Below are 21,137 nucleotides of genomic sequence, written 5' to 3' on the forward strand. Positions count from 1 at the left end.
GCCACCCACTTAAAATTTATATAATTTTGAACTCCTTTCTTACTATCTCAGCTCTGACAGTGCTTTTACTTTTAGGCTGTCTTTCCAAAATCCCTCCACTACCTGAAGGGACCCTATGGGAAAGATGGGGCAAGACTATTACAAGGGCATGTAGAGACAGGACAAGGGGGAATGGGTTTAAATTAAAAGAGGATAGGTTTAGATTATTACAATACTAGGAAAAAATTCTTTGCTCTGAGAGTGTTGAGGCACCGGAATAGGTTTCCCAGGGAAGTTGCAGATGCCCCATCCCTGGTGGTGTTCAAGGCCAGGTTGGATGGGGCTCTGAGCAACCTGGTCTAGTGGAAGGTGTCCCTGCCCATTGCAGGAGGGTGGAATGAGATGATTTTCAGGGTCCCCTTCCAACCCAAACCATTCTACCATTCTCTGATTTCAGTAACTGTCTTCCTACCTCGTTTGCATCTGATTGTCCACATCCTGATTCCTTCAAGAAACATCACTCAGGAAGAATTTAAAATAAACGTCTACGTTTTACTTTTTTAGCAACATGCCCAGAACATGGGCCAGGCAATGGCTGCATGCTTCTGAAGACACTAATTCTTCAAGCCTATCCCAAAGAGCCAGTTTACCCTGGACACAAATATTCTGAACACTTACCTCCATTCATCCATCCACCCACTCCTGTGATTCCTACCCCCTATCAGATAAACCATAATTTCTCCCCTTTGCTCTCCAGTGTACTCTCCTTGAGAGCCTAGGGGGTTGCACAGACTTTCAGAGAGCTTTCCTTCAAATGACAGCACAAAACCAAACCACACAGCATAAAACTTTGAAACACCACAAAACTCGCTGAAAATTATTTAGTACTCTTTCAGCTTTGGAGTTCCCAAAATTCCTAATATCACACTGAAAGTTTAAGGTTCTGACACTTTATTTACATCACCCAAGGAAAGCACTACTTACTGGAGGTCCTGGCGTGTTGGAATACATCCCCACTGAAATTCCCTGTGATTAAAATTTCCATGGACAAGGTGTAACCTACCTGTCCCTCAACAGGAACAGGTGGCTTGGTCACTGCCTTCAGGCTGCTTATTAGGAATGCCAGCTTTGATCAAGGACCAGCAAATAATGCTGGAAAGGGTCAGCATGAATTTCTCACTGCTCCCCCAAACCCATTCCTCTTTGTTCACAGATGCTTCAAAATGCAACTTTAAATGAGCTCCCACCAAGCACTGTTTTATGTGTCTCAAGAGCTAATTAACAAAGGGAAGCTCGTTTCATGTTGAAAGCACTGTGAGACAGGGGCACACTGTGGATGTTTGCATCAGTACCAGCCATCTAGACTCCTTCCTACAATCAGTGGTGAGAAACAGGCACCATTGTGGCATGTGCCATTTCATAGTTTTCAAAAGACTAATTTCACCTTTCATGAACTGCCTCTTAGAAACACCCATTTCTCTTTACCTGCCACAAAGGAGGCTTGGGCGACTTTCAGTTGCAGCCAGATACACTGATATCATCAACAGTGCAATGCAATTAGACTCATTCTCTAAACTGAAGTAGAGGCAACAACATTTACATAGAATACTCTTGTTCTGAAAGGACAAAACAGGCCTTACCACGTTACAGATAAGAGAAAGGAACTTTTAGTACAAATCATCTAGATTTCAAGCTGACTAGTCCTGAGACAAGAATGCAACAGACAACCAAGTTTGAAGAAACAGTTAAGAGTAAGTCCAAAGTTCAGGAAAAGAATTGAGTCTTCAACCTGCACACCACATGGGAATTTGATGCATGCAGATTGATAACGGGATCTTTTAGCACACTACTAAAAAGTAGAAATAAAACTAGGAATTATGCAAGGGTTTTCATCACAATAGCTAATGATCAGCAATCTGATCCTAAAAACTTAGCTTAAACATCTTCCACGGTACATAAGCCACAATACTGTTCATATGGCTTATATGGAGTATGGTTTGGCATGAGGGAGCAATTCCAATAGTTCTTTATTGATCTACTTCCACAGCTTGTGCTGCTAGAAATTCTCCCCACAGACGAGGCCAAGGATCACTGCACTTGATCTTGTCAAGTTATTCAGTTTTAGGCTAAAATGAAGGGGGGAGGATGTGCAAAAAGGCACTGGTTGCTGTGCAAACATTTCAGGGCATTTTCTGTAACATTCGAAAAAGAATGGAAGAAACAAAGAGCCACTGTTCTGAAAATGGGTACTTATACACCAGCCCAGAAAACAAAAAGCAGGAGACTATGGAGCACTAAGTGAGCAGCTAAGCAAATCAAACAATCAATCAAAACAAGGACACGTGAATCTCAGAGTGGACTTGTCATTCTCTGTAGTTCTGAAAAGAGCAAAGAGTATATTTAAAAACATGAAGCAAATCGGAATTAAAATTGGGTTGGAATTCCACTATATCATTTTTGACAGCAGCATCAATTTAACATCATAGATAAACAGGGTAGTTTCGTAGAAATCATACTAAAAGAATCTTAATGGTGCACCTTAGAGAAGCAGCAAAGGCAGAACACGCATTGCTAACCAGAATCACTCCCTGAAAAGAAATAATGAACCGCTGCAGACAGAACCAGAGGTAATTACAGACACCACCACCCCAAGAGCAATAAAGTCGGGACAGTTTTCCACAGCACCACGAACCCGTTGAGTCAGTGTTACCTATCTACATGTCGGCTAACAGTTTGCTTAAAGGCAGCAACAGCCGCCCCCTGGTCCAGCAGAGGCCCTCTTTTGTAAACTGTGTTACTGAATGCATACCCATCCGACGGAGGGTAGTCGGGAACACCGGGAGGCTGGAAGACAAAAAAGAAACAAAGCCACAAAGCGGATTAGTGTCATCAGCGGCGCTGCCCACTCACTTAATCCTGCACCCCCGGGGTCCCTGTCAGCATTCCTGCATCCTCAGGTGCCCGTGGTTCTGCTATGAAAAGTTAATAACTTCTGCGTTTCAAATACATAAGCACAGAGATCAAAAGGATAAGAAGAAAAGAATTTCTATCCTGTGTCATCCCACTGCATTAATATTGCAGTGGATGTTCTTTAGAAAAACAGTTCTGCAGGGCAAGGTCCATGTCATCTCTCGGATGTCATTACAGCAACACAACTTACAGACAATGGCTGAACAGCTTTAAAATAAACTGCACTGCAAAACTGCTTTGAGTTTTTGTTCTGGGTGTACACTTGAAGCCAGAAACCTCTGGTTAGCCAACAGTATGTCTAAGAGATAAAGCTTCACAAGTAAAATTATCACTCTATTACAAGATCATAATATAAAGCTCGTTTATGTCCCTCTCTCACTGAACACGACTATAGTCAATGCAGAAATGCAAAAGGGAGTGTGCTGTTGGTGTAATTAAGGAATTTAGTTAAGAAAAAACATTACAATTTATCACAAGGACATATATAAGAAGATTCAAGGCTTTAGGAAATTCTTTTTAAAGGACCCCACTTTAAATCCAGCAGTGATGCTCGGCTGCTAAGTAAGAAATATTTTAATCACCATTCCCCCAAACAAAAAGAAGCTAAACAGTTAATTTCTGGATATTATAATATTGAAATTGCTCGTTCTGTATCTTTTCCTTATACCACCATCCAGTTGCCCAAGTTAGAATGGTTGAGACTCAAGAGCAATTGCCAAATCTCTGAGCCTCATTTGTTGGTGGGTTTTTATGTTTTGTTTTCTTGTGGGTTGTTATTTGGTTTTGGTTTTTTCATCTCTGTCTGGGTGGCTACAGAAAAATCTACCTCCAGGTATCTGACCTGGCACTCAGAGACACTTGTGCAGGGTTTAGGAAAAGAAATTAAAACCAAACCAACTCGTCACACCACAGAATATTCTTTAAAACTGTATTATTAAGACCTCTTTGAAAAAAAATCCAAGGTGTCATCTAGCTTATAGCTTACATCACAAGACATCCAGGAAGCAGGAGCTCATTTTACTTCACACACAAATTATTTGCATGGCCTTAGCCTCACTGGACTCTCTGGTGGTTGTTCCACCACCATTTGAAGTCCTCACTGCTGAACTGACTCCACTTTGAAATCCCTCCAGTGGGAGCTGCATGTGTGGCTAGATCTTAAGATTCAGGAATGGAAAGGCAAAGATAGATTCTCCTGAGTGGGAACCCTCAATGTGCTTTTCCAGGTGCCAGAGCAGCCCCTGCCCATCAGGGGGGATGGCACCACGCACCCCCTTTTCCACCCCCAGCACAGCACAGCTCTCCACAGGCAGCTGTGGTCCTCAGGAGATCAATGCCACACTGAGACACGAGGCCAATTGGTGGCACGAGTCAAACACTTAAATTCTCATCTTACTTTTCCATCATTACTCTTCATCAAACAAGCTGTTACTGCAGACTTAAGGAAGAATAATTATTCTGGTATCACCCACTCCAGGGTGGTCTTTTTGCTGCAGACAAATGGAATTTTGCACTTATGCAGCTTTTTCCAGCTGAGTACCTACAGCATTTCACAGCTATTAAGCAGCTCTGTGTGCTCTTTCCCCTAGGGATGTGCTGAGGAGACATGGGCACAGGGAGCCAAGGTACCAAGGTTAAATCAATTGACCAAGACCTTGCAGGAAGCAGTGACAGCCATGAAACCAAAGCTTGACATCCCAGGAGAGCCAGGCACACAAATAGCTTCAATGAACTGGGAAATATATATATATAGACATATATATATGTGTGCGTGTGTGTGGGTCTCTTGAAGGTTAAGAGACTAACTTGGCATAAACAACTACCAATGCAACCAACCCCACCACCATGAAAAAGAGTGACATCTACTCCCTGAAACCCAAGCAACTAAAATACCTCAATATATTCTCCCTGTTCGAATTTGGCTTAGGTTATTATATGTATCAATGAAATTCTTAGAATCACCAGAATTCTTTTTTCAGTACTATTGAAAAAGTTTCAATACTGCTGTTATTATTATTGTTGTTGTTGTTATTTAGAAGGAGCACAATATAAACAAAAATCTGCATGGAAACGTAGAGTAGCAGGGAACAATAAAAAAATGTTCCATGAGATTTTCTGGAGAGGTGACTGGGGAAGGGGGTAACAGCAATGGCAACACTACATTTCACATTGTTGTACCCATTAATTTTACTAAATGCTTTTTTTGCTCAAAATGAAGCACCGGCAGTAACTCAGTTTTTGGCACATTTCTTCTTGTATATCTTGTTAGGCATAAAGCCATAAAGTGTTTAAAGTAATCAGATCTGTACCATGTTATCCTCTTTTGCTTGGCAGACTTTTAACCAAATTTGTTTGTCTCTATAGCTTAGCAGACCTTTTTTTTGACTGAGATTTTCATGAAAATAAAGTTTTACTGTGACTAGGCAGTTTTGATAAACTTTTGCTGGGCTCTGCAAGAAAACACCATCCTATAACAGCCAATAATCATTCCCCTCAATATTCTTCTAAATGCAACATTTTTACTAGCAGATAAAACCATATATAGTTAAAAATTAAGATAAAATCCAGCATTGTTGTGCTAAGATGTACTCCAAGTATGCTGGAGGAAGATAGACAAAAACTATAGGGTGAATCTAGAAAATTCTTAGGTGCACTTCAATGTCACAGCTGCTACCAGGGGACCTTGGATTAGCTAACCCTTGATTTAAACTGAGATCAGCATAGAAAAATAAATAGAAAATTTAAACTAAATCTTATGTTTTCCTAAAAAAAAAAAAATCTCCCAAAATGAAAATTTTTATAAGTTTATAAAGGTAATGGCCTTTTTTTTAATTAAAAAGCAAGAAAATCCACATATAGTCTTAAAATTTTCACAAAAATCAAAGTTCATTTTCTGATCAGCTCTACTGGGAAAAGTAGGGATAGAATCTTGGTTGAGAAACAAAGGGGTTGGCTATAAAGTTGGTCAGTAAAAGCTCTCTAGTTTCTCTGAAGGCTTTAGATGGTGGTGCATTCTTCCACTCTCTAAGTAGAACAAGCTAACTTTTGCTAAATTCACCACATTCCTTTGAAAAAAAAAAAAAGGTTGGGAAAAAGTTTTGTACAATAATTGTCCTAGTCAGCAGTTATTTTTCAGAAGTAGGTCTAAATTACAGTAGGGCAGGTATTGCTTGTATGTATTGCCTCAATAGCACCTCTGAATGCTTTCACTGTATTGCAAGCAAGTATTAAGAGATTAATGAAAGGAATATTCTATTCCACATTTATGAAGAAGCAGCTTAAGTCCAAAAGAAAGGGGGGTTTATTTCCTTTAGTCTGCATGCCTGTGCATGTGGAGCACATTTGAGAGCACTTTGGTTCAAATACTGCCTGAAGTAAATATGATCAAAATCAATGGGATCTGATAGAAGAGGTCCCAAATCAAATTGAACCTTAGGGGCTTGGACTGTCCTCCCAAGTTCAAGGAGAGCAGCAGGCAAAAGCCTTAAATTTTTCCTAACAGCATTTTTGGTGGCTGAACAGGAATAGGGTTTCACACAACTTTAATGTAAGTGTAAAGAGCTGGCACTGATGCAGCAGATGCCAGAGAACAGTTACTCCAACAGTATCACAGAATACTTTCATTATGAAGGAAGCAGTTGATGTTGCTGTCAGCTAATCTACAGAGCACTGCCCCAAGTGACCTACCTCAGTGGACATCCTTTTCATCTCTTGTTTTCGCTGCTGCTCTGCAACGTTTGCCACAGACTCAGCCAAATGATTGAGTTCTTGCTCCTTTGGAGCTCCCATGAAGTTCAGCAAAGGAGGCTCCCAACCATTTCGGAAACGGGGGACATAAGGTGGAATAAAATGGTCTTTGGGCCAATCGGCTCTGCATGAAAAGTAAATCAGAGATCTGTATCAAGGGCCATACAAATACTGATTAAAGAAGTTACTGAAAATTGAAATGCTTTAGAATTTTTATTAGCTCAGCAGAGAGGCTGGGATTACAGCAGAGGCAGAATTGTGCTAGAACACAGAAAATCAGCAGGAAACATTTATTTACCACAACTGCCCTCCCTGCAGCGCCCTGCAGAAAGAAATTGCTCCTGCCATTAAGGACATGTCAATGCTAAAATACAACAAACTTCTGTCTTGTAACAAAGGATGGGGATCAGAAGAATCAATCAAAACAAATCTAGGATTTGTTTTAACAGTGAGATGGGGAAAAATATTGCTATGCTCTGTTTGTGTGAAAGCACCAGATGAAAGACTTCAAAGAAACAACTGGCTTTGTAAGAACTCCTGAAAGCAGGTATGAAGCATGGAAGCTTTAGGGGGCCTAGCTACACCTAAACCAAAAAGTTAGATAGCTGTTACTGACAAAAAAACCCACCCAACTCTACATGCTCCAAGACACATGAACTATCACCACAGTCCAGCTTGATCTTTATAAAATATTGCACTACTTTTCGGAGTCCCATTAGCATTCTGTGTTGTAATACAAAACACCTAAATGAATGCTTTCATGCTCTGCCTTTGCACTACACATAACACTCCATCCTGCAACATACATTAATTTGTCTTCACGGTGGAAGTAGGGATGGGAATGTACATTACAGTCTTTTAACAGGCTCATTGCTGACAGTGCTCAAAATTAAGGGACAAATGCTTCCAGTCACATGAGCAGTCAGCAATTCCTGGCCTGTTAGCAGACCTGAGCTAGGTCAGTAACCCTCAAGTGGTATCATTCACCTCTCCTACTACACTCCAACCCAGTGTACTTCTGGATACTGAGATCAATCAGAGCATCAATTCTAATCTGCACAGGTCAACCAACTACATTCTAAGTGCTTCATTCTTCACTACCCAACACGAGCTATTTCTCTTTCCATTAACCTTTTTTCAGGATGGACTTAAATGAATGGATGAGGGTAGTTCCCAAGACAAGGAGCTCATTATTTTACCCAGGGATTCATTTTCCCTGCACGGGGCTCCAATGCCATGAGGCAATTTCCACTGCCAGTCCCCCCCCAGCCTGCTATGGAGCCTGCAGAGCTTGAGGCAGGCAAAGGCAAGCATTTTGCTGGGATAAGCTCTTTGGCAACCACAAGGAGCTGCTCTTCCTGTCTCCAGCTCATTTTGTAGTAGCAGGTAAAACAATAGGCCCAAAGGACAAATTTGGACATTCCTGATCCTGCAGCAGAGTGAGACCAAGGGAAAGACCTGTGTGTCCCTCTCCCTGCTCTGATAATTTTTCTCACTCCATGCTGTGGGGCTCTCCATGCAGTTTTTCTCACCAGCAAAACACTCTGCAGTTTTTAATCAACCAGTTAATTAATTAAAAAAAAAAAAATCCATCTGGTAGACGTTTATGTTCCAATTTGAAATCTAAGAGCAAGGATGAATAAACACAAAACACATGATGCATTTCCAGCCCAAGTGATAGCATACTTCATCATCATCAAATGTACTTATCTATCACAGATTACAGAGTCAAAATGTACTTTGAAAATTTAAGATTTTTCTTCTGCATGTTCAGTTCACCTAATTTCAAACTATATACTTACCTCAAAAACAGCACATGCATACAGAAGTTAACTTTCAGCTAAGCCTCATATTAGTACATCCATTAAATGCAACATACACCCATGTAGCACAGTTCAGTCAATAAATAATGTTTTAAAACTATAAATATGTTTATAGCATTAAGATGCTTTTAAAAAGAAGTAAAGATATTGCAAATTTTTAACTTTTAATAATTATTGGAAATTGAAAATAGACATCTGTATCCTATTCTTTAATATTTTGTCATCTTTTTATTGCAGCTTCTTCAAACTGGTTTTTAATGAAGTCCAGATGGATGCATTGGAAAAATAATGGTGAAAAACAACGGGACACATGCAAGGGACACTTTAGAAAAAAAATGACTGCAAAAGGTTATGTCAAGAGATTCTGGATCACAGACAAAAAAAAAAATCCTGTCTGCATTATCTCTCTCCCTGAGATCCCAAATCCCAGTGAAGCTAAACTTTAGAAAGTTCCTTTCTAAAAAACTTTAAAGAGCAGTTCTGAAGAGTCCAAAGCCTAACAAAGTAATACTGAATTTACTGGGGAGTGTTAATAACCTGGTTAAGAGCATGTCAGTAAACTCGATTTTAGAGATTTTCTCTAAAAGGTGCAAACACTTTTCCTCACCTGGCTTTGGTCCAGGTGTCACCCAAGGACATCCACAACTGTCCCTCCTCACCGGTGACAGTGTATCGAAGGAAGTCTATGGTATCTTTTGTTAAGAGGGGGCTGAGTACTGTACCAGCAAGCTCTGGACCTCCTGTTGTCTGTACCACCTAAATCCAAGGATTAAAAGAATGCAAACAACATACATACTGTGAGTACAGAAGTTACTGTGAATACATGGTGCCTACAGTGCTGCCAATGTGTCTGAATGTCCTGCAGATTAACTAAACTATTTATTGCTGAAGAGCTGCTGTTCTGGTCACCAACCATTTTTTATTTAGACCCACTTTTGGCAACGTTATTTTTGCTTTACTGATCAAAGCCACACACAATTCAATTAAACAGACACGCTTTCAACTCTCCTCCTTCCTCATGCAGAATATCTCCATTTTTTTATTGTTAATTAAAAATTATAATGGCAAAGTGTAACACAAAGCCGAAGATATTTAAATAAATATATTTAATAGATGGGCATATATGCAGATATAAATTATTTCCTAAAGAAAACCTCATACAGAGATATGCTCCTTGAAAAGGTTACAGGGCATATAAATACACGAGTTTTGAAGGAAAACACTGAGAAAATTGTAAAAGCTTACCATTTGTAGTGGGGTAAAGAGAAAATGAACCAGATCAGCTGCACTGGGATTCTGGATATGGAACTTCAACTTAGCCTGAAGGAATGGAACAAATTATATATTTTAAGAAACATTTAACTGTTATGACAATAAATAGTTTACATAATAATGGCCATCCCTGGTCAGGTCGCAGGTCCTAAACCAAGTGTTTTGTCTGAAGTGTAAGTGCTCATTCATCCAATTGTTTTTGAATCCACCTATATTGTAGCACCTATTGTGCAAAACAAGAAGTTAAAGGGCCGAATTACATGCTTTGTGAGGCAGCATCTCCTTTGGAAATTTGACACCTCTTACTCTCATTAGTATTCTGTAAGTTCTTTTCCAAATAAAAACTGAGCTGCCCTTCTGCCCTCGCGTTTTCCAGCGATGCTCGTAACCATTTACAGATTTATTATGTTCTTCCTCAGTTTGGACTTTTCCAAGCTAAACTAATTCCTTTGAGCATTCCTGTCCTCCCTGCATCTTCTTCAATTTTGCTATACTGGCAACAAAATAAGGCCAGGGAACATATTGGCATAGTGATGCTCTTTATTTGTTAATTTTCTGTTGTCTTTTTTCCCTTGATGTTTTTCAACATTTTCTTGGTTGATTCCATTAAATACAGATGACTTTCTGCCAGGAATCTCTATTACATCAACATTTTGCTCTGATTTGTTCTATATATGAGATTTTTCCTCACCTGTCCATGACTATCATATAATCAGTACTGAATTTCATCTATCCCTTCATCTGATATTATGAGATATTTCTACATTTGTAGACTTTGCTCCCCATTTGCCAGAACACCTGTGGGACAGCCATGGCCTCTGCAGAGGCATGTCTGGAACTTCACTGTTAATTTACTACACTTCAAGAACTGATATTTTTGCCCTATATTTTGTTTTCTATTTCACTAAGCAAGTATCTAAGAAGCTACAGGTATCTAAGAAGCTACATTCAACCTCACAGAACCTTCTTTAGGAACTGTGCAACCTTGCTGGATATGTTTTGGAAAACCAAAGAAACAAGATCAAAGAAGAGGTGGATCTGAAGACAATATTTTGGTTTTTTGCAAGATGCATGTTTGCTGCTTCCTCATGTTAACACACATTCCTACAAACTGCACCCCGTGTGCAGGTATCTCAGAGATATCTGGTTGCCTCAGATCTTTGGAATGACTTTAAAGATTATCAGCATTACCTTCACAACTACTATTTCTCTGGTAGAAAGGCAGTTTGAAGGAGGTGAGATAACACACTGTGTGGTTTGCTGACTTAGTTTTTTAATAGATGGATGAATGGTGCCCATTCAAATAGGGTTTCTATCCATCTGCCTTTAATTTGCTATTTAGATTTACTGTCCTTTAAGCCATTACCAGTTCTTCAATTTGAAACTGATAATCTCTTGTGCCCCACCAATAAAAAATGGTTTTCAAAAAAACATAATATCAAAGCTTTTGCAAGTAAACATGCACATAAAAAACAATAATGATATTATATATAAAAAATTCAGAAGAAATACTAAAAGTCACTGATATAGCTTCCTGGAGGATTTCTTTTATTTACATATCACCCACTGGCCTTGTAGGCTCCAGAGATAAGAAGCATGCCTGTATGTGCTTTAAAAAGTTATAGTAGCTTTTATTGCATCTTGCCATCTGTTCCTCAAACTGCTTTTGGCTAGCCTTGTCCTGCTTTTACATCTAGCCTTCCAGCATGTCCCTCCAAATGAAGGAAGGAGGAGGATGTGTTTTTACTTCCAATAACTTCCTATACACTGTTCTTCAGTCATTACAACTTACTCCCAGCATAGTTTTTTGACAGATGGTAGGCATTTTCTAGAAACTTCCAGCATGGGGTTTTAAAACAGTTTCCATTCTACTGGCAAAGATTAAATTCTTCTAGCTACTCCTTTTATTCTTAAACAAAATTCTGCATTTTATACAGTTCTCCATGTCTGTCATGAAGTGCCAGGAACTGAAACATTTGTGGAAGTGAGGCTTTTGTGGCTCCTGCAATGATGCTGAAGTAAAGCACTGTTACAGCACAACTCTTCAAGGGCAAGATTAGAAACCAGGTCCTAGATGCTGCTGAGCACCAAAACAAGAGCTGCTTTCCTCCTGCACAGAAGATAAAGATTTCAAGGATGCACAGACTGTTCTTGGGTAAAAAATGAATCTAAATGCAGAAGGCAGAAGAATGGGAAAAAATGGACACTACAAGCACTAGTGATGAGGACAAGCATGTTCCAAGACATCATCCCCCTTCTAAACAGCAACCCTTTAAGGTCAGAATCACAGAACTTGATAAAGGGGTGTTTTTTTTAAAAATAGACATTCTTAACATTTCTAAATATCTCTTAGAGCCTAGCAATCAGAATTCATTCCCTAGGAGGAAGAAAAAAAGCTGGTTTGGCTCAGTGAATACAAGCCCAGTTTTCCCCACTGGCACAGCCTCCCCAGCAATTGGAAGGAACAGTCAGTATCTGACAGTAAATGCTTTGAAGGTGTCCCACTTGCTGCCTCCCTTGAATAGGAGATTCCCACTTGAGAGGAGATGCCAGGGAAGGCTGTTGAATTAGCATCTCTGCTTACTGAGAACCTACAAAGCAGCAGCAATTTGTTGGATGGAACGTTCTGAGCCCAGAAGGCCCTGTGGTAATGATGGCAACAAGCACAGAGAGTCTGATGGGCACAGCTGAATAAAAGCAAATTAAGGCCACAGCTGGTGATGCTGGCAAACACACAACAGAGCTGTGATCCCAACAGATGTTCCTAGAAATTCTTTTATGATTCAAACTCAAATTTCCTAAGTAAAAGGCTTTAAAAGAACCAGGAAAAGAAGAAACCCAACAGTGCTGAAAAAGAAACATGCTCATCTAGTGTGGGGAACTTGATGAGCAGCACCCCAAAGCTCAAAGGCTAACCCAGGCCACAGGTGGCCAGCCCTGGTCTTGCCTCAGATCAGCCTTGGATGGAGAGGGAAAAGGTGAAAGTCCAAGACCAGTCAAGTCTCAGCTGAGCTATCTCCCTGTGTGCCAGCCAAGGACCAAACAAGATTACATTTCCAGGTATATCAGCATTCCTTGTGGGGTTGCTCCTCCTGAAAGAGCAGTGGAGGCCAAGACAGTGCAGACTCAGGCTCACAATTCCCTGGATGGTGTGACCACCTCTGCACAGCTCTACATGGTGAGCCTCTACATGTGACCTCTACATGGTCAAGACAACAGGAAGGTTAGGCAGAAAACTTTATTAATGCACTCCCAAAGACAAAATAACCTTCTGCAGCTCCCTCAGGTGCATCAACCACAAGCATTCAGACCCTCTGGAATAGTAGAAACCTCCGAGAAAACTTAAAAATAACTGCAAAGCAAATTCATCATGTTACTGATTCTTCCTTTTCCTCTTCATCTTTCACCACAATTTGAGTTTTTCCCTCCAAACTAGTGGAATAAGCCATAAGAAAATGTAGCAAAACTGACACCCAAATTAATCTGTAGTGGCAGGGAAAACAAAGATCAGGTTATACTTAGCTGTCCCAGGAAAAACCTTATTGCATGTCACACACCAACATATCCATGGGCAGTCACCTACCAGAAGATTGAAGCCATGCTTGAATTTTTGGAAGCAATCAACAAATTCATCTGGAGGTGGTGGTTTTGCACGGAGAGTGAGAACTCCCTCTGGTGAACAAAATGAGATTTTTATATATCCATTTATATGAATATAACTTCTATCAACATTTCAGATACAGTAAACACATACATACACAATAAATTTACCAACTTAGAGAATTTTCTAAATACAGAAGCAGAGCAGGGAGCATATTCTGTGGTCACATCTCTATTTAGTCACTTCCCACTGCCTTCAAGCAAGTGGTTTTTATATGTTTCCCTCTAAGAATATACTCCACAGGAATTTACATGCTCAAAGTGAAAAAAAATTACCACACTGATAAAAAAGCAACACAAAGACACATTTGCTGGCTACTTGAGTGATCCTTAGAGAAACTTAATTGCCTGCAATGAGAACTCCTACCTCCAGGTCCTTTCTTTTTACTTTTCTTAGTTTTCTTCCTCTTTGAAAGTTCAGCAAATGCTTCAGCAGCTTTTTGAAGCTTGGTAACAAAATACTCTATGTCATCCAAAATATGGTTCAGAATTTGCTGTGGAAGAAAAGCAACAGTTTCTCTACAGAATATACAGCAGAAGTACTCCAGAAATTGAAACATCCAGACCTCACACACACCAACAGCTTCCTTGGAACAAATTTCATGCTAGAACATTCCATATTTAGATTCATTGTGTTCTTAACTTTACATACCTGTAAAACATTTAGAATCTTACTTTTTTTAAAACCTAAGGTCACTGGACATTTTTAAAATATGATCAACAAAATTATTAAGTTCAGAATGCAATTACACAATTTGTTCACACATTACATTCTCTCTCACAGCACATGAAAAAAAATCCTAATTATTTGAATGGACAGCATTTTCCTAAAGGGTATAACTGCATAATGTCCTTTAGTACTAAGTGTTAAGCTATTTGGTGAAGTTCCCTACAAATTAAGCTATTTGTAGAGAAGTACTCTTTGAAGAACTGATTTCAAAGAGCAAGTGGACTAGAATGAGACTCTGGGGAAAACACACTGGCAACAATTCAGCAGGTCCCAACATGCTTTTCTCAAGACCCTCTGAATGTTGCTGAGAGTGGAAAAGTAGAAAGTTACAACTGACAAATGGGACAATATTTGATCTCACACACCCCCAGTGTTGTTGCTTATAGGCAAGAAAATTTTAGGTTAGAAATAAACGTGGTCCACCTGTCTCCAGAAATGATCATGTTTATTTTCCAGATATTACACATATCCAAGTCCCACTAAACTGATGGAATTTTTTACTCCTTATATAGTTTGCTAAAACTGGTCTACTGTAAAAAAATCACAATTTGTATTTCCAGCTCTTTACAGCAGAAAACTTTATACCACATTCAATGTGTTGTCATTCCCCCACACTTTTTTTTCTGTTTAAAGAACAAAATTAAGGAAAAGGAACTACCACCTGTTCATTTTTAGATCTACCACACAAGCAGAGGCTGCCTGGAAAGCTTTTCTCCAGAATTGAATTTACTATGTGGAAAAAGTCTTCTCACAAAGTAGAGCTGCAAAATTTAACAAACATTAAGCAACATCATTTGTAGTTTCCCACTTACAACATCTCTGTCAATCCTGGCTGCCATCATCTCTGCTGTTTCTTCCTGCTCATGGTACTGTCTGTGTTTTTCAACTGCAAGAGAGGGAAGAAGAGAATAAAACATCCATATATGTGGAATTAGTATATTTATACATAACATTTTCTATATAGCTTGTGCTTTAAACCATAGAACTATGAGAAAAGATGGACAAAACTGTTTGTATCATTAACTTTGCAAGGACTCCACATAACTGAAAGTCCTGTACCCTAATGCCTGATCCTGATAAGTCTCACAAAGAAGCTAAGTCTGTGCTTTCAGTCAATTTAACTGCATAAATGAAGGAAATCACAGAAGCTAAAAATCAAAAAAAATCAGCACAAAGTGGTAGGTTATAAATACAACATAATTAGGAATCACTCTATTTTGCAAAATTTGCTGAAAGCTTCTCCAGCAGAAGTAAGCAAGAAAGAGTGCAGCCATGACTTTGGAGACAATTTTGATCTAAAAGGCAATTAGCAAAAAGGAGTGTCAGTTCTGGCAACATTGAAATGGAAGGTTATGATGTGATAGAACCAGTACTCACAAATAACAATGGACAGAGTCAGTGACTTTTGTTTAAAAATAACAAGGGTGAATGTTTTGAGAAATTGTAAGTTTTGCATTTTTAAGTTACAGTAAGTGCTGCACTGTGTTTGTGAACAGGTGGGATTTCAGTAAATGCATTTTAGAAAAGATCTGCATGAGTAGAATAAAAGGAAGTGCAGGAACTCAGATCCACAACTGGTCTGGCATGACACTTAACAAACTAATGAAACCTTTCTGAGGTGAGAAGTCAAGCAGAAGAACAGGTTAGCCATTACCCAAGATAGATGTAATACTGTAGATACATAGATTAAATAATTCTTAACACTTCAGTTTGCTCTGAACATTTTCAGTTGTTTTCTTTGCATAGTTGTGAACTTTGTTAAGTGATACAGATATAATTTAATAAACCAAAAATAATAAAGACTTCAAGATCTTCTAATTCTACAGTAGTAGAATTAGTGTCTATTATTAAAAGAACACAAACAAACCATATGTGACCTCACCTTAACCTTAGCAGTCGGTTTTAGAGAAGAAACTTTACTCTTTCTGAAGAACTTTTTCAAAGAAATCTGATCAAAATATGTTTCCCTTAGAGATATAAAAAACCCACCAACAACCACCAAACAAAACCAATCCAAACCGATTAGGAACGCTACAGCGTTTCTTGGGTAAGGCTTTAAAAAATAACTTTAAAAAAAATAAAAAGAACCAGTTTAGCCACACAGGCTAAATGATATGGTGCAAAGATATATGTGCCATAAATAAATAATGCTCAAGTCACCTTTTAATCCCTGATTATAGTCTTTAATTGTCCAAAATATGTGGCCTACACTCTCCTTATTACTGAAGAGAGCATCATTAGATGTTATGAAAGTTAACATCTAATTATTGCATAAGCTGCTTTTTCCCTCTGCATATATAATTTTTGGTTGTCTCAAGTATTTTGCTTATACTATAAAAAACCAAAATCTACTATATATAGAAACAACAAAACTACTATAGGTAGTAGCAGCATAATTAGAAAAGTAACTCATTATACCATTCCCTTTCAGAAATAACAATAGGTTCCAAAAGTACTGTTTTCTGTGAATGCTACCATGTTCACAAAGAAGCCCAGGTTAAAATCAGTAGCCCTCACTCTCACCCAGCTAAGCACAAATAAAAGCAGCTCTGAACAGACATTCAGAAAACGGATAAATGAAAGCAAATGACAAGTCAGATTATGACAGTCAGATCTCATTCCCCAGATCAGGGGACAGTGGCTCGGGGCATCTCAAACCAGTCTGAGAGAATAATCATATCTGCTCTCAGCGAGGGCAGAGGGCTGACCTTGTGCAACCATTTTCTGTACCCGGTTACTGCGATCTTTATGAAAGAGGATCTTCCTAAATTATTCTTGTTCTCACCGGGCACCACAAAAACGCAGTGCCCAGAACAGCTGTTTGCCACCCCATACTCACAGTCGCCCTGCTCAGCAGCCCACGCCGACCACGCTGCCACGCGGCTCCTCACGTCCACCTGGGTGATGGTCCCCGGCGGCACCGGGGCCGGTGCCCGTGGCGGAGGAGGGATGGCACTGTCAGCTTTGGAGATCATTCTAGAGGGAGAGGAGAGAGCCCGCGAGTGACACTTGAAGGAAAAACGTTCTATTTCTCTAGTGCTTTAATCAGAGAAGACCTTCGCAAGGACCTCTTCTTGCCGACGCCTAAAAATCTGTCTTAACGCAGTCTGGCACTTTTTTGGATGTATTTTAGTTGTTAAGAAAGACAATCTGACTGCTCTGTAAGTTTGAGGCTTTATTCTTCATCCTCGTCGTCCCCGGATAAATGGCGGGAAAAGGCCTCCAATGTTTACATGAACATACTTTTATCACACTTAGCGCATTGATTTCTAAGGTACAGAAAAGAAGGCACACAGGGATCTACTTTTTATACTGTTACACACATCTTTTAAGTTTACACACTTCTTTCAAACCTTTTAACAACACACTGTTATTGCTAAATATATACTGGTATATATTCTATAAGTGGTGTTAGCCTAAAACAGTTTTCTCTATCTTATTTTTATCTTTAAGTGCAGGTACCCAAGACAGGTATTCCTTCACAGGAATTAGCAGCTTCTTTTCTCTCCTTCCCGGGCTGCCCAAGGTCTTTTAGTGGATTCCTGCATTATCTCAGAGGCCCTGCCTCAGGGCCTCTACCTGGAACACTTGTTTGGTTCCCTGCATCTTCTACTGCAGACCTGACAAGTAAGCCCTACTCAAGACCACAGTGTGTAAATACACTAAACACAGAAGGAAACCCACTCCATGATGGGGTTAGCAAACTTTTGCCACCTGAGAAACCCCCAGCAGTGACAAAGGACACGATTAGACCTGCCAGATTACATGGCTAAACTCAGTGGCTTGGGTTAAGGAGGCGCCATTTTTACCCCAATATGCAGTCCTACTGCCTGGACTTGCCTTTTGTGGGAAGGAAAATTAGAAGATTAGAAGTTGCCTTTCAGCCATCACAAGTATTTAGTCCCTAAATGTGACCAGTCGTCAACCACCTTTTTTCTTAAAACTCTACCAACAAACACCACTCTACTGGATGATTTTCTTTTTTGCAACAGCAACCTATTCATCCTGCCTTGATACAAATGTATCAATGTTTCCCCTTTCCATGCAATTTTCCACTTTTCCAGTTCTTACTGTCATTTTAAATACCACAAAGAGGAATCTTTGAAGTCATTCTGCAGCTTGATACCGAGAGACAACAAAATCCCAACAGCTCCTGTCATACAGACCCCCATCTCCCTTTTCCACACCTCTGTTTAAAAGCAAGATCTTCACCTTAAATTCATCTCTTTATAATCCCACCTCATTCACGGCATTCAACAAGGCCACCATAAAATGTCAGATGCTGCTTGGCCTTTCAACAGTGAACAACAACAAAGTATTTCCTTTGCCTTTCCTTCCTCCAGTGTCCTTTCACTTGTTAATAACCTTGCAGCAACTCGACAATGTCATGTCAGGCAGGAGGGTCCCTCTCTGTGACCCAGTGCCAGCAGGCACAGGACATGACAGGGAGTAACCAGCACTAAGCTGCCACACACGCATGACCTCTTGGCCTCGCAGCCCTCGGAGACTGATACCTCGGATTATTTGTCCCAACAGATGTACTGACCCACATTCTTCTCCCAATTGAACCTCATTAGTTTCCCAGCACATCCGGCGTGTTTGAATCCCTCTGGATTGCCTCTTCGTGCTTGTAACTGTTTGCTACGGTCCCACAAAGAGTCAAGTCTGCTTATCTGATTTTAAAAATGCAAATAAAGCTAGACATAGTTCGGGTTTTGCTTTGTTTTGATAGCAGTGTCCCTTGCTCCAGGAAATTTCATAAGTGGCATATCAGAATTTAGCAGATAGCCAAAACTGTTATAAACTCATTCACATAATGGTGGTAATTTTATTTAATGATTTTTGTCCAGCAGAGACTTCTCTATCTGAAAACAAAAGTAATATTGAGAGATACTATCAGAATGCAGCTATATACTAACATTCCAACTACTATCATCACCATTCAATATCTAATATATTTTTGCCCTTGTTTTTATGCCTCTGTTTGCTACCTCTCATTTCTGTGTTAATCTTCTCTGAACCCAAAAGATTCTTTCCCCCACATTTTCCAACTGGCAAAGAAGCTTTTGCTACCAGGGAAACAAGAAGTCTTCAGCATCATTAAACAGGCAGGCAGGAAAATTATTCAATCTTCAATTGCTGCTTCAACATTTTCAGATCCCAAAACCTTTTAGCATAATCTTATTTACTTGGAGTTATGGGGCATTTATGTTTGTAATTTAAATTCTGAACTACTTGATCCATATGCAGAACTGAGACATGCAATGCCATCCTCTGGCAAGTGATCTTGATCTCAGCTGTTCCCATCACTAAGGAGGAATTGGGAAAGGTAAGAGTGACACTATAAATTGAGAGAACATGAGAAAATTATTAAAACAAGACCTCTACATAGGGCTTTGGAATTATATTATTAAGTCTAAAAAAAAAACCAAAACAAAACAAAAAAACCCCAAAATACAGCAGGCAAACCTGGAGAGCTTCTGAATGCTGTCACACTATTTGATTCTATACGCTGTCAAGAAGTTAGGTTTTTACCTCAGTGTTTCAAGTCTCTTCTTTTGCTTCCCACTTTTGCTGTCACTGATTGCACTTTCAATATCTTCATGAATAAAGCTAGCCTAAAGAGACAGAAGCAGAAACCATCAGGTATTGTCTAGAGTATCCAGATATAGGAAATAAATATTTCCTCGTGCACTTTCTGTATAGGACCTTTAGATTAGAAAATACCCTATCAAATCACATTTATCTAAAAGTTCTGGGACAAATTATTTTACACATAAAAAGAACAAACAACAGAATAAAGCCTGGGAGTTGGTATTTTTGTCACTACTCCAATCTCAAGCATGATCATTAGACATAATCTAGATACTAAATTTGTCTGAACAGCTGTAATTATCTAATGTCACCCATTATTGCATAAGCTGCTGTTTCCCTCTGCATATATAATTTTTGGTTGTCTCGAGTATTTTGTTTATACTATAAAAAACCAAAATCTACTATATATAGAAGCAACAAAACTACTTATAGATAGTAGCAGCATAATTAGAAAAGTAACTCATTATACCATTCCCTTTCAGAAATAATGATAGGTTCCAATTCCTCTTTGATGTAACAGAAGATTAATTTTTCAGAACATTCCCTAATCTGTGGGTTCCTGCCCCTCCATAACTGCAGAATGCCTCCACCAGCGGCCCACAAGTGAAATTTTGATGCATGTCTGAAGCATTATTTTAACAGATCTTGCATTAAATAGGTCATGGTTTCTCGTAGGATTTAGAATGCTCTGTTACATGTCTTCAGCTGACAAATTAATTTCCTACAAAGGCTGTCAAAGCCCAAATCTGTCAGTGTCTCTACAAGGAGTGTGTCTTTCCTAGTACCCTGATAATGCATAAGACTGTGTAACTTCTTGGAAGGAATATGTAATTGGAACTTCTGCTAGGACCAGAAGACTTTGTTGAATTTTGGATTAAAGGACTTCTCAGGCTATAATGAATTGCACTGCAGAATATTTATGAAGGATGCCTTAAGATTACAGAATTAATAGAAAAAAACTTTAGGGGATCAGAGGAACTTAAACCCAGAAGGATTCCATTAATCCTTCGATTAATCCTTCGATATTTATTATTTAAAATTTTTCTTGCTTAGAAAATATTGAATGCCCCAAATAGTATTGATTTTAACTAATTTTTGTTGCAGCAGCTCCTGCAGTTCATGGTAACTTCTAATTGAAAGCAGGAAAAAGCCAATGGAGAAAGACCTAAACCTTCAAAACCAGACGAGTTTCATGGGTAAGGAAAAAAAACATGGGGTATGGTCAGAGACTCAAGCAATACCTCAGAAGAAAAGGGAGATCCTGGACTTCCAAGTCATGCTTATATACTCTACATTTTTATTTGTGCATAGATTTCTATACAGAGGAACAACTTAAAAAATGAAAGTCTGAAGAAAAGAGA

General features: G+C 39.2%; 1 protein-coding gene across 1 annotated transcript in view; it reads right to left on the reverse strand.

Annotated features, from left to right (window-relative positions):
* The window catches only part of EPS8 (epidermal growth factor receptor pathway substrate 8), a 59,974-nt gene that overhangs the window by 21,426 nt on the left and 17,411 nt on the right, over positions 1-21,137 (reverse strand). Inside the window, exons 6-16 of the mRNA XM_029963385.1 lie at positions 19,717-19,799; positions 17,021-17,157; positions 14,994-15,067; positions 13,819-13,945; positions 13,375-13,463; positions 9,765-9,839; positions 9,127-9,275; positions 6,637-6,820; positions 2,690-2,823; positions 1,465-1,554; positions 44-113 (exon numbers count right to left, since the gene is read on the reverse strand). Of these exons, the coding sequence (XP_029819245.1) occupies positions 44-113; positions 1,465-1,554; positions 2,690-2,823; positions 6,637-6,820; positions 9,127-9,275; positions 9,765-9,839; positions 13,375-13,463; positions 13,819-13,945; positions 14,994-15,067; positions 17,021-17,157; positions 19,717-19,799 (1,212 nt within the window). The remainder of the gene's footprint in view (positions 1-43; positions 114-1,464; positions 1,555-2,689; positions 2,824-6,636; positions 6,821-9,126; positions 9,276-9,764; positions 9,840-13,374; positions 13,464-13,818; positions 13,946-14,993; positions 15,068-17,020; positions 17,158-19,716; positions 19,800-21,137) is intronic.

The sequence above is a fragment of the Manacus vitellinus genome, unplaced genomic scaffold (genome assembly GCF_001715985.3).
Source record: "Manacus vitellinus isolate BGI_N305 unplaced genomic scaffold, ASM171598v3 scaffold_5_pilon, whole genome shotgun sequence".
NCBI lineage: Eukaryota > Metazoa > Chordata > Aves > Passeriformes > Pipridae > Manacus > Manacus vitellinus.